This window comes from Lactuca virosa, chromosome 9, assembly GCF_052849685.1.
Source record: "Lactuca virosa cultivar CGN04683 chromosome 9, Lactuca_virosa_CGN04683_v6, whole genome shotgun sequence".
In the NCBI taxonomy this organism is placed as follows: domain Eukaryota; kingdom Viridiplantae; phylum Streptophyta; class Magnoliopsida; order Asterales; family Asteraceae; genus Lactuca; species Lactuca virosa.
The window spans coordinates 182,532,755-182,544,834 of record NC_136434.1 but is presented as its reverse complement, the minus strand read 5'-3'; the positions used below and the strand labels follow the sequence as shown (position 1 = coordinate 182,544,834).

The following is a 12,080-nucleotide window of genomic DNA, read 5'->3' as shown; positions in this document are numbered from 1 at the left end:
TTAGATAATAGTCAATGGCTATAAGATAGTAGTCAAAACCTATAAAAAATAGTCAATCGAATAAAATAGTAGTCAAACACTAATAGATAGTAGTCAAAACCTATAAAAAGTAGTCAAATAACAATCATGTGTCGAATCTTCACTGTACGATAAGACTACACATGAGGTAGTAGCCAATGGCTAGTAGACAGTAGTCAAATCCTATAAGAATGTAGTCAAATTAGAATAATGTCTTGGTACGATATGACAACACCTAATATAGTAGTCAAAAGCTATTTGATAGTAGTCAAAACCTATAAAAAAAGTAGTTAAATTGTCAATTATATATAGAGACTTAAATGTATGTGTCTGAGATTTACAAATCATATATTAGTGGTTAATCTATAACCCTCATACATATACAATCATGTCCACCTCTCAAGAAAAATGGTGGTTGATGCCACAAGTGAAGCGATTGCAAATGTTAATAAAAGAAGAAGAGATCAAGAACGAGATTAAAGGCGTTGAAGAAGATAGGAAACGGTTGGATAACTTACAAGCCGGTATTTGGTCTAAAATGAGGTCGGTTCAAGACAATGAACGCGACATAAACACTGCAAGGGTTTGGGTACGAGATGCAATAGACTACGCCAACAAAGAAGAGGTTAAAATGAAAAAAAATTATCAAAAACATACAAAAAAATTACGACCGGGTGATTCAAGAAAAAACAAAATTTCCAGATGTTTGAATTTAATAATTATTGATTAATCAAGTAGTAAGTTTATGCATTATTTATGAGTTTATCTATGTATTAAGTTTTATATTTGCTTGTTTATTATGTTTAATCTATATAATATGTACTATTCTCTTGCTAGTTTGTTTATGTTTAATAATTAGGGGACATGTTCTTAACCAATCGTCATGAAACAGGACACATTGAATGTCACTAAAAACATACAACTCGGACTAACTAAAAATCGCCTGTGTAGAAGATCCATAATATATCATGGCCATCCTATAAAGAAACTGAAGCAGCAACAACAGGTGCCATCGATATACCAATCGGTCGACCTGAAACAAGCTGCTCCATGCACATCAACATAAATACACCGCACTCTCCAAACATCCCTTCTTGTTGGGGCACGTCCGTAACATCCGTAACAGTGATGGATGCTTTCTGAACAGGCAAACCCATGTGGTTCCAATAGCCAATTTCTAGCAGAATGCGGTCCATAAGCTCTTCAAACACACAAAATCAATAATCTTCACGGTGCCAAATAATCGGAAGCTGTCATACAACTTCAACGACAGCGTGTCCATCCATAACTCACCAAGTACCCAATGATGTGGGTTGATGCATATTGGAAAATAAACCTGTTTTAACACACAACCGTTGCAATTAATTACAACATTTAATTAGTGTAATATGACAATTAAAGTGACTGATAATATATATATATATATATATATATATATATATATATATATATATATATATATATTATTTCCTTACTTATACGGTCAACTTCTAGCCAAGATTTACATCCATCCAATGGGTCAAACGGATTTCCCATTGCACTTCCTGCCCACCGGAACATCTTAAATGCACCAAAAAATGACGATGGCATGATTGTCCATCGAGCATCGTTCGGTCTCCGCTCATTCAAAAGCCTTCCCCATATGTCAACATGCTGCATTTAAAATTAATTTAAACATAAGTAGCTTATTAAATTATTTAAATTTTAAATATAAATGAATGTCTTCATACCGATTCATCTAAAAATCCCAATTCACTTGCATAAAAAAACAGATCCCAAAACTTTGCTTCCATTTTTTCATTGTATAACTGATATTTCAAAAACACAGCCGGTTTGTTTCCCATGTATAGAGCAGGGGCGTTACAACCCGGATTCACATACGGCTCCAATAAAAGTGTCGGGGGATCGCTGACAAATCCGGGGGGTGGTGGTTCGTTGTGTATTACCTCACATGTACGATATCGGGTGACATTTTGAACCTATATTATATACGTAGTCAATAACTATCCATATAGTAATAAAATTATAGTAAATATGATTTTTAACATACTTACCGAAACGTATGGGGAGCTAAGATATTGAGAAGGTTTCAATTGCCTAACCGGACGACTTTCTTTCACAACAGGAGGTCCGGGTATATGATTTTCCGCATCCACAATCTCGCTAGCAACAACCTTCTTTTTCTTCTTCTTCTACAAAAAAAATATTAATTTTTTTTAATATACTTTAATAAAATAAAAAGTTTAATATACAAAAAAAATTATAACCTCCTTCACGATTTCTATTTGTTTTCCAGAATCAAACAATGGTGGATTATCAACATCTTCATCCTCGTTTACTCGATTTGATTTTTGTGGGCTACCAACCACATTCTCATTCCCCTACATTAAAAAGAAAAAATAATTAATAAAAAGCTTCGTTAAAAAATTAATTAATACATCATATATATTTAAATTGATAGTAATACCTCAAAAGCTTCGTTAAAAAATTCTTCCAAATCATCACCGTCTCGAGTTCCACCTTTATTTTTCAATCTTCGGATTTCTTCCTCCAAAGATTGAAGTCTTGCCATTATTTCTCGCGCGGTTTTTTGTTAATTCCCACCGTATGAGTTCCCTCGGTAGACTTGGAAGATTAACTGTTTCCACAGGATGGATCAGACGAAGATGCCCCCTACATAAATGATTTCATATATCAATAATAGTTGAAAATTTTTAATATACTAGATTCTGCTTTTACAAATTTACTTACATCATTTCTAAAGTTGTAGCGTACAGAAGAAGGGACTTCAGACGATTCACAATTCAGACTAGTAATATATGACAAATAATGTGGAGTAGAGGACTCGACATCTGAGGCAATCATCTTTTTTTTTGGGTTGATGCGTCTCGTCCTGATCAACATCGAAAACATCGCAAACTTTCGTCCAAGTTAACCTCCTAATATGAAACCAGCGCAATATACGAGGATATAAATAATTGCGTCGTATCGCAGCCGCTCCCCGAATTACTGGGAACATCTCCCATATCCATATCTTGTAATAAATATACATTAATTTATAAGTGTTAGCACTAACTAAAATTTTCAAAAAAATTAAAACCGATAAATTATTAAATATATTTTTTTAATTACTTAAATATACCTTCAAAGGAATAACAAAACCCGATAGTGTGTACACAATCGCTTTTGTTGGATGGTTGGACATATTATTCTCAAATTTCTTAAACATACCCGACAATCTAGGGTATGTTTTAGTCCATAGATAACTCCCCCACGAGAACCTATATTATAAGAAAAAAGTATTAGTTAAACGTATAAAAATTAGTATTTTATTATAAATATTAAATTGACAAATACCTATCCCATTGATCCAGGTTCTCCACCACCCACAAAAATTCCTTGGTGACTTTATCATTAAGCTCCTTTCCCAAAAAACCTTGATTGAGGATATATAGCAAAATGGCACGGACACCGTCGTGAGCCGATATGTCATTGAATCGTTGATTCAAGATAAGGAACTCTAAATCTTCTACAAGTAAAGAAGTGTCTGTGCGATATGGGAAGACTCTGGACCGAAATGTATTTTCACCATATCCGTTTTTATACATGGTTGAAAATTCGATCCTTGATGTAGGACACCGGCCCATGTAAAGTCCGGTCACAAGAAAAGACTCCTCCGACCCAAATGGCAGTGTACGTCTAGAAAACCTAAAATATAGATGCTCAGTTGCGTCTGTTTCAGCAGTAGGACGCAACATATGCAGTAACAGGCCATGAATAAGAAGTCCGTCTCCGGACTGAGCTGGTAGGTCCAACAAGTAACCGAAGCTAGTTGTTGAAAAAAGATCACGCGCGGGTCCGTTCAAGCGACTCAAAACTTCATGCAATTTATGGCATGAAGCTTTGACAGATAAGTGACCCATCATCGTTTTGTTTGGAAGCTACAAAATTAAATAAACATGAAGGTTAAATAAAGTTTTATAAAAGAAAAAAAAACTGATAAACAATTAGAGAAAACATACAATATAAGACTTAATCATTTCATATATTCTATTTACTTTGTATAAAATACCAAAGGAAATTAATTGACTACATTTTTTTGTATTTTCTATACTACTAGTATACCAAATTTAGCATTGTACTTTGAAAATGGTGTGACAATAACATATTGTATAACAAACCCGAAAGTACCAAAACATAATGTTATTTTATCAATACAGTATACTTCAAAGTATCTATACATTATAAACATAAAAACTTTTTCAAATCGATAGTACATTGCTATTGTATGCTATAATTGAGACATAGAAAATAACATCATTTATAACAACATGCAAACATTGAATCATAACATATATACAAGGGGATACAATCCTTAAAAATACGTTTAAACAATTTTTTTTTTGAAGAAAAATGAAATATATATATATATATATATATATATATATATATATATATATATATATATATATATATATATAAAACCATAGGTTTTAGGAAACCTACGATTTTTTTTCCAACAAAAAATCATAAGATACATACAAGGGGATACAAATGTTTAATAGTTATAAATTTTTTTTATTAAAAAAAAAACGTATTTTTTGGGAAACCTACGGTGTACAAGTGTTTACTGCACAAACTGTGTAGTAAATGATTGTACACCGTAGGTTTCCAAATAACCTACGGTTTCCTTTTTTTTGTTTTATAAAAAAAAATTATATGACTACAAAATACATAAAGTTCCGATCCTATTGAATCGATTTTTAAAAAAAAAAACTAAAAAAAAAATTTTCGTACGGTTCATACGAAACCGTAGGTGTACAAGTCGACACTGCACAATCTGTGCATTGGGCACTTGTACACCGTAGGTTTCGTATGAAACCTACGGTTTTATATATATATTTTTTTCGATTTTTTTCAAAACAAATTTAACCCCATATACAAATCCTACTCCTAATCACAAACACGGTAAAATTTTGATGAAAAGTAGACAAAACTAGTTGTTCTTCGAGTGCTCAATTGAGAGAAAAAAGTAGCCAAACCAAAGAAAACAATAGGAAAAAGACCTAAACTGAAATTTTTTTCATTATATACTTTGGGCTAATAGGCCACGAAAAAGTAAACGGGTCCGTGAAACAGTAGCCCATTACCACGAAATAGTACTTTTCGGCCCAAAACAGTAGTCAACGACGTTGACCGTAGTCAACCATAAGTTGACTACGGTTTTGTGGGCTATTTTTGGCTAAGTGGTATTTTTTGGCTATTTTTTAATAATTATTTAAATGGCTAGATTTGTATTTTCCTATATATATATATATATTTCCTATATATATATATATATATATATATATATATATATATATATATATATATATATATATATATATCCAAATTTCCGATGTTAAAATGCAATAAGTTCTAAAAGCTCTTATGAAATAATAAATAAAGATAATATGAAAATGAAAATAAAATATGAAAAGGCTTTTAAACCTAAAAGAAAAAACATAAGGAACAAAATTGTAATTTAGCCAAACTAAACAAATAAAATAAGCATAATTAATCCACCCACACTTCCTCAAACAAAGGATCCTCCAAACTCATTGGAGAATAAACACACTAGTACACTTGTAGCTTTTTTCTCCACCAAGAACCGGAGTTCTAGAAAAAGTGGGAAAAAAAAGACCCACTGTGTGTTTTCGTGTGTGTTTGTGAGAGAAACAAAGAGGACAAAAAGGGCCTTCCATCATGTTACCTGCTCTCCTTCTTTGTGCTTAATTATATGGGTATTTATCGATTCCTCTCTCTAAAAACCATTAATCCCCATTTCTTCTCGTTTTCTGACTTGGGATTTTTCCATTCTTTCTGTTCTTCATCGTCTTTGATGGCTTCACGAGTTGTGTTCTTGATCTAAAAGCATGAATATGACTATTTAGTGTTTCTAACGAAATTCTGCACTAATGGGTAATGTTAGTGGTAGAGAAGTAAAGATTAAAGAGTTTAATCAAGCTGATTACTACATGGAATGTGGCCATGGGCCGGCGCAAGTTAACAGTAGCAACAGCTATCCTGCGCATATGCTTCACCCCCCTAGGGCTTCTCAGTTCCCCATGACTATCACTCCTCAGGTAACTCAAGCTTCTACATGTATGTATGTCCATGGTGGTTGAATGGGTAATTTGTATTTATAGGTTTTCTTTCTTGCAAAATTGGATCTTTAATGGGGTAAATCTTTATATGAACATGAGTAAAAAAAATCATATAATAGAATTATTTATGCTACAATTGTTGATTTTGTAAAAGTCGTTTCTTTCTTGCTAAATATAGTTTTTTTTTTTTTTAAATTCTTCAAGAATCAAGATTCATTTGCACCAAGTTACATTTTTGTTGCATGAAGTTGTAATAGTCACATTATAATGGTGTTTAATATACCAAATGCCAATTAATTTTGTTGCAACTAAGTATGTATATACAAAATTACTAAATTAATAGGTAAAATAAAGTTATCCAAGTAATACAATCTCAAAATAATCAAATAGGTATATCCAAAAAGCATGTTACCAAAATAAAAACTTATTAATTACCATATAAACACTTGCAAAATGCAGAGTCAAAGAACCGAATTCAACCCAGAAAACAACATAAGCATACCAGCAGTAATCGATTGGACTCATGGTGGAAAGCATGTTGCAATTGAAGGATCATGGGATAACTGGAGGACGAGGTTGAAATGCTATTTCTCTATTCTCTTTTTTTTTTATTGATAAGAAGTTTTATACTTTTTTTTGTCCTTTTTCTTGAATCTTTTTATTCTATCAGGGAGTTATTAGAAGGTTCAGGCACTCATTTCTCAATTCTTAAGGTGCTAAATTCTGGTGTTTACTATTATCGTTTTATCGTTGATGGGGAATTGACTTACTCTCCTGATTTACCACACGAAAGTGATGAGTTTGGGAATATTTACAACGTTTTGGACTTAAAGGTATACTTCTTTAGTTATTCTACTATCATTATCTGTCTTTGTCTCTGTCTGTTCTGTCTGTCCTAACAGTAAGAATGTGAGAATCTAAAGAAACTTGACGTTATGATTTACCGCTCTGTCTATCCTGTCTGTGAGAATCTAAAGAAACTTGACGTTATGATTTACCGCTCTATGTTGACAGCCATGGGGTTCTTTTACCTTTTTTGGTTGTGGGACCGGTTGTTAGTTTGATATTGACGTTTACTTTTTTTGTAATGTTGGTTGTGGGACCCGTTGGTAATGCCACCCATGGAAAAACATTTACCTTTTCTTTTTTCATTTTGGTTGTGGGACCCCGTGGCATTGCGGGTGTCATCCATGGGTATCATTTACTTTTTTTGTCATATTTTTGCTATTAATATGAATAAGACGTGCGTTTCGTTATGGAAAATTGTTTTTATTTTTCTAGAAAACGTAATGAGAAAATAGAGTTGAGTTTTAATATTCAGATTTCAATGAAAATGTTGGAAAACACGTTTTGGTTTAAACTAGTGGAGTTTTCTTTTTTCCATTTTAGAAATTTAAAAAACTTTTGAAAACTATAAAAATCACTTTTTTAATTTACATACAATTTGGAAATTAGAAAATTTCCATTTCTTTGGAAATCTTTTGAAAACTGAATCAACAGAATGCGTTTTCAAAATTTTCATTTTCATTTTCACTTGAAAATTTTCCACAACCAAACTCAACTTAAGATTTTGTCTTTTTAATAATTTTGATGTCTTCCAGGGTTATTACAATGAAAACGTGGTGAGAGATCAAGAAACCGAATACTCTTCTTCCCCAATATCAAGCTACAACAATGCATCCTTCACTTTAGATGATTATAATGAGAAATTACCCGAAATGCCCCCGCTATTACAACATATGCCTTTGAATCAAGCATCTTCTTCCACGAGCTATGAAGGGGTTTTTCAGAAGCCTTTATCGACCAATTTGGATCATTTGTATATTAAGAGAGATGGTAGCAGTCAACCCGTTGTTGCTCTGAGTTCTTCCCAACGATTTCGGTCAAAATTTGTGACAACGGTGCTTTACAAGCCATTTAAAAAAGCAAGAGAGTAAGAAAGTAAACAATTTTTTTTTTTGTTTCGTGGTCTTTTTTTTTTTTTTGTTTATTTTGGACTTTTTAGATCAGAATTTGTGTTTTGGAGGCCATTGAGTCTATAGTTAAGGAAAAGGTCTGATCTTGATTTATAAAGATTCTATATGATTACTCCATTTTGCAATTGGAAATTTTTTTTAGTGTATATGATTAGAACCAGCTATAAATCGGTTCTCTGTTTGAAAGGCCACACATACTCCCCCATTTACAAGCCACATTGGATGCCTCTTTTGAATAGTTAAAAGACTTTCAAGCATAAGTCGATCTACTTTAATTAAAAATTAATTGTTTTTTTTTTCTGTTTTGTTGTTTATTTAGGTAATTAATTGGAGCCGATTCTTCCATTTAAAAAATTGGATTCCTATACATAAAATATATGTTTATTGACTTGTATGATAGTTGTAAAATGTTGTACCTTACGGTGATGGAACAATTTTTTATGTGGAATGCTAGCCAATTAGTTTGCTAAACATAGTAATTTTTTATTATATAAATGTATTTATATATTAGAAATCAACTAGTGATAGTAATTTTTTATTATATAAATGTATTTATATATTAGAAATCAACTAGTGATTGAGTCTACGTTTTGCAGCGAGTTTTTTATATGTTTTTCTTGCGTATTAGGAGTGAAAAACGAAGGAGTAAAACTGATATTTTACAAAGTTTAAGGTGGAAGGGATGAAAGAGATATTTTAAAAAGTAAAAAGATCATTTTACGAAATACAAGGGTTGCAAGTGACAGATTATACGAAATTAAGGGATTAAAGTTGCACTTTAGGTTGCAAGTAACTATTATATAATGTTAGGTTAAAAGTTGCATTTTACACATTCTTGTATATTGTGCATTAACAATTAACAATTGTAATATTAGCTAAAATGATATTTTCTGTTGATGATCAAAGTAACATTTTAAAAAACAGGAGTGAAAAATGCATTTTACAAAGTAAATGATGAAAAAATCGTATTAATATATACTACAGGATAAGTATGAAAGTTTAGAAAACCAAATGGATGAAAATGATATTTTACAAAGTTGAAGGTGGAGAGGGAAAAATGATATTTTAAAAAGTAAAGGATAAAAAATATCATTTTACAAAATAAAATGATTAAAAGTGACATATTATATAAAATTAAGAGATTAAAATTATACTTTATTATTAACATGTTAGTACATTGTGCATTACAACTTGTACTATCAGTAATAGTAACTTTGTCTAACAACCACAAAGTTGATTTATATTTATAATTACTTTATTTTTATTGATCTTTTAACTAGTTTATATATTATGAGTGTTTTCTTTGTTGGCTGAACTACTTCAAAATACCACTAACCTATGATCTTTCATTTGAGATGATCACTCCTTACCGTTAGGTCAAAAACCTTTTTGGTAGAAGTTGTAGTTTTTTTTTTGTGCAAAATTTGTGGGCAAAAACTTTTAGCTTTTAAATATATCAAATTATATAAAAACTAAAAGTTAAAAGCTCTAAAAAAAACCAAATGAAATTTTTTTTGGAATCGAGGTTGTTTTGTTTAAAATAAAAACTAAAAAACATAGCTTTTAAATTTTCTTTTTTAAAAATTATAAGGTAAAAATTATTAAAAGTTATGTCCGGAAAGACACTCTTTTAAATTAGAAATATAGCCTAATCTCTTAATTACTTTGTGAAAAATAGCAAAAAAAACTCAAACCATCTGCGATATTACTTGTCCATCTGCGAACGTATAAGTCGCTAAAGCACATCCGTGCTTTAACGACTTGTACGTTTGCAGATGGACTCAGTTCATCTGTAATTTTGCGTTCATCTGTGATTTCCCCTTTTTCAGGGGTATAAAAACGTAATTTCTTTCATACCTTTCCAAATTTAAGCTATTTCGCTACTCATTCGAATAATCTTTTTGGTACAATACCCCCTTCGTTATATAATTATGGAAGTATTTCTTCGTTTATCATAAGAAACAATTCGCTCATTGGTTCAATCGATCTAAACTACTCATCAATGATAAACCATACGTTCCTTGATTTAGCCGATAACAAATTTCTATGCACTATTCTTGATAATCTTCTTGCCTGCCCAAAATTAAAAATGATCGATCTTGGTGGGAACAATCTCACTGGACATATCCTAGAAACCTTCAAAAGATTCATATCTTTATCTTATCTTTCACTCTCAATATGCAACTTGAACAACCTCTCTGGTTCCCTAAATGTTCTTCAATATTGCCCAAATTTAACCACATTGGTTCTTACCGGAAACGCTGACAATGAAGAAATTCAATCTATTCAATTCTCCGATTCAAATCGCTCACCACCTAAATATGCCAACTCATCTGGTCACCTAAAGAGTCTTTACCTTAAGGCGATATTTAAACAAAATGTATAGTTTGTAGTTATGTTTGTACAAATACCTAAACAAGCCATACTCTGTTTTTTGAATGATTTTAAAACAAACTTACCATTATAAATCATTTTTCCTATTTTATTATATAACTATTAACTATAATTGATATATATATATATATATATATATATATATATATATATATATATATATATATATTTGAATGAATGATAGTAAGGCACACAACTAGAGTATAATTGCATTAAGAAGGATAGGACATGTGAGTTATGTAACTTTTAAGAACTTCTAGCTTTTAGCATCAACAAAAAAACTTCAAATCCAAAGACTATTTCAAATAACGTTTCACAAGAAGCTCTTTTATATCTTTGCAAATTGATTTAATTATCTTTTTTTTAAATTATGTTTCTATTTTATATTTTATAAAGATGTCATTTTATGTTATTTTATATGTTTTAAAAATTTCTAGCTATTTTTAACGAACACTCATACACATATAAAAGTTATAGCTTCCAGTTTTTAGCTACCAGCAGCCGCCCATTAGCTACCACCTATCAGCTACCAACAATAACAAATCTATAATAGAAACACACGTGTTTCTTAATTAAGTGAAGCGAAAAAAAACAGAGTGAACAATACATGTGATGGGCCAAGTCGAACCAATAAAAAAAAGACTCGATTTACAAAAAGGCGAGTTCAACATGACCAGTTGAATGCCCTTAAAGGAATAAAAAGTGCCTACTTGATGCCTAAAATCGGACTTTTGCAAAATAATAATAATAATAATAATAATAATAATATTAATAATAATAATAATAAATAAATAAATTGCACAAGTGGATTTTTTTAACTCATTTGCAACAACCATTTTCTAGAACCAACAATATAGGAGTTGTGTTGTTTTTCAAGTCTCTTATAACCCTTGACAATTCATTTTTATAACATCAAACAACTACGTCTCTTTTTTTTTTATTTCTGATGTGGGATGATTTTTGATAATATTAATCATTTGAATTACAAATTTAAATATAAGGTTCACCATGTCTTTTATTTATTTGTTTCTTATTTAGTCCAATAATATAAAATAAGTCCTAATTTTTTTTTAAAAAATAGATCCTAAATTTTTATTATATGTATATCATATAAAATTTTAAAACTAAATGGGTCATACCACCAATTTGAACACACCTATCTTTTCTCAAACTTGATACTATGTCTTTAACTTTTTTATTCACAGTATTAACGTTTTGGGTTCAGCTCGGGCCCAATCAATTTAAGCGAGTCCAATTTTTAAGCCGATCATATTACATTATATATATATATATATATATATATATATATATATATATATATATATATATATATATATATATATATATATATATATATATATATATATATATATATATATATATATATATATATTAAATCTGAAGGAGCTTATGAACAGTATCTTACCTGGATACTGTTCATCGGGTTAGTTTACTCAACCACGGTTAACTCCACCGATCCACCGCTAGCCCTCCTAGACCCTTCTTCTACCTTGCTTCAGTTTGAAAAACTCCATATCCCGTTTCC

At 30.7% G+C, this 12,080-nt stretch overlaps 2 protein-coding genes across 3 annotated transcripts; one reads left to right on the top strand and one right to left on the bottom strand.

Moving 5' to 3' along the window:
• Positions 1-2,652: 2,652 nt before the first annotated feature.
• Positions 2,653-3,941, bottom strand: LOC145140081 (uncharacterized). The gene is made up of 3 exons (XM_079073690.1): positions 3,376-3,941; positions 3,161-3,299; positions 2,653-2,691 (listed from the first exon to the last, which is right to left on the bottom strand). Exons 1-3 carry the CDS (start codon positions 3,939-3,941, stop codon positions 2,653-2,655), a joined length of 744 nt encoding a protein of 247 aa, XP_078929816.1.
• A 1,672-nt stretch (positions 3,942-5,613) lies between these two features.
• LOC145136102 (SNF1-related protein kinase regulatory subunit beta-2-like) lies at positions 5,614-8,286 on the top strand. 2 transcript variants are annotated; one of them, XM_079070295.1, is made up of 5 exons: positions 5,614-5,801; positions 5,990-6,143; positions 6,624-6,739; positions 6,835-6,997; positions 7,766-8,286. In XM_079070295.1, the coding sequence occupies exons 2-5, from the start codon at positions 6,036-6,038 to the stop codon at positions 8,099-8,101; spliced, it is 723 nt and encodes a 240-aa protein (XP_078926421.1). In that variant the 5' UTR covers positions 5,614-5,801; positions 5,990-6,035; the 3' UTR covers positions 8,102-8,286. The 2 variants fall into 2 exon arrangements, with proteins under 2 accessions (XP_078926421.1, XP_078926420.1); XM_079070294.1 differs by having other exon boundaries at positions 5,614-6,143.
• Positions 8,287-12,080: the final 3,794 nt, after the last annotated feature.

Bases quoted from the DNA above. Each gene is read 5' to 3' on its own strand.
- LOC145140081 (XM_079073690.1), bottom strand. From the start codon at position 3,941: ATGGGTCACTTATCTGTCAAAGCTTCATGCCATAAATTGCATGAAGTT. The intron at 3,300-3,375 runs GTATTTGTCAAT...CTTATAATATAG, and splicing joins AACCTGGATCAATGGGATAG to GTTCTCGTGGGGGAGTTATC. The intron at 2,692-3,160 runs GTATATTTAAGT...TCATTTATGTAG, and splicing joins GTTTTGTTATTCCTTTGAAG to GGGGCATCTTCGTCTGATCC.
- LOC145136102 (XM_079070294.1), top strand. From the start codon at position 5,976: ATGGGTAATGTTAGTGGTAGAGAAGTAAAGATTAAAGAGTTTAATCAA. The intron at 6,740-6,834 runs GTTGAAATGCTA...TTATTCTATCAG, and splicing joins TGGGATAACTGGAGGACGAG to GGAGTTATTAGAAGGTTCAG. The intron at 6,998-7,765 runs GTATACTTCTTT...GATGTCTTCCAG, and splicing joins ACAACGTTTTGGACTTAAAG to GGTTATTACAATGAAAACGT.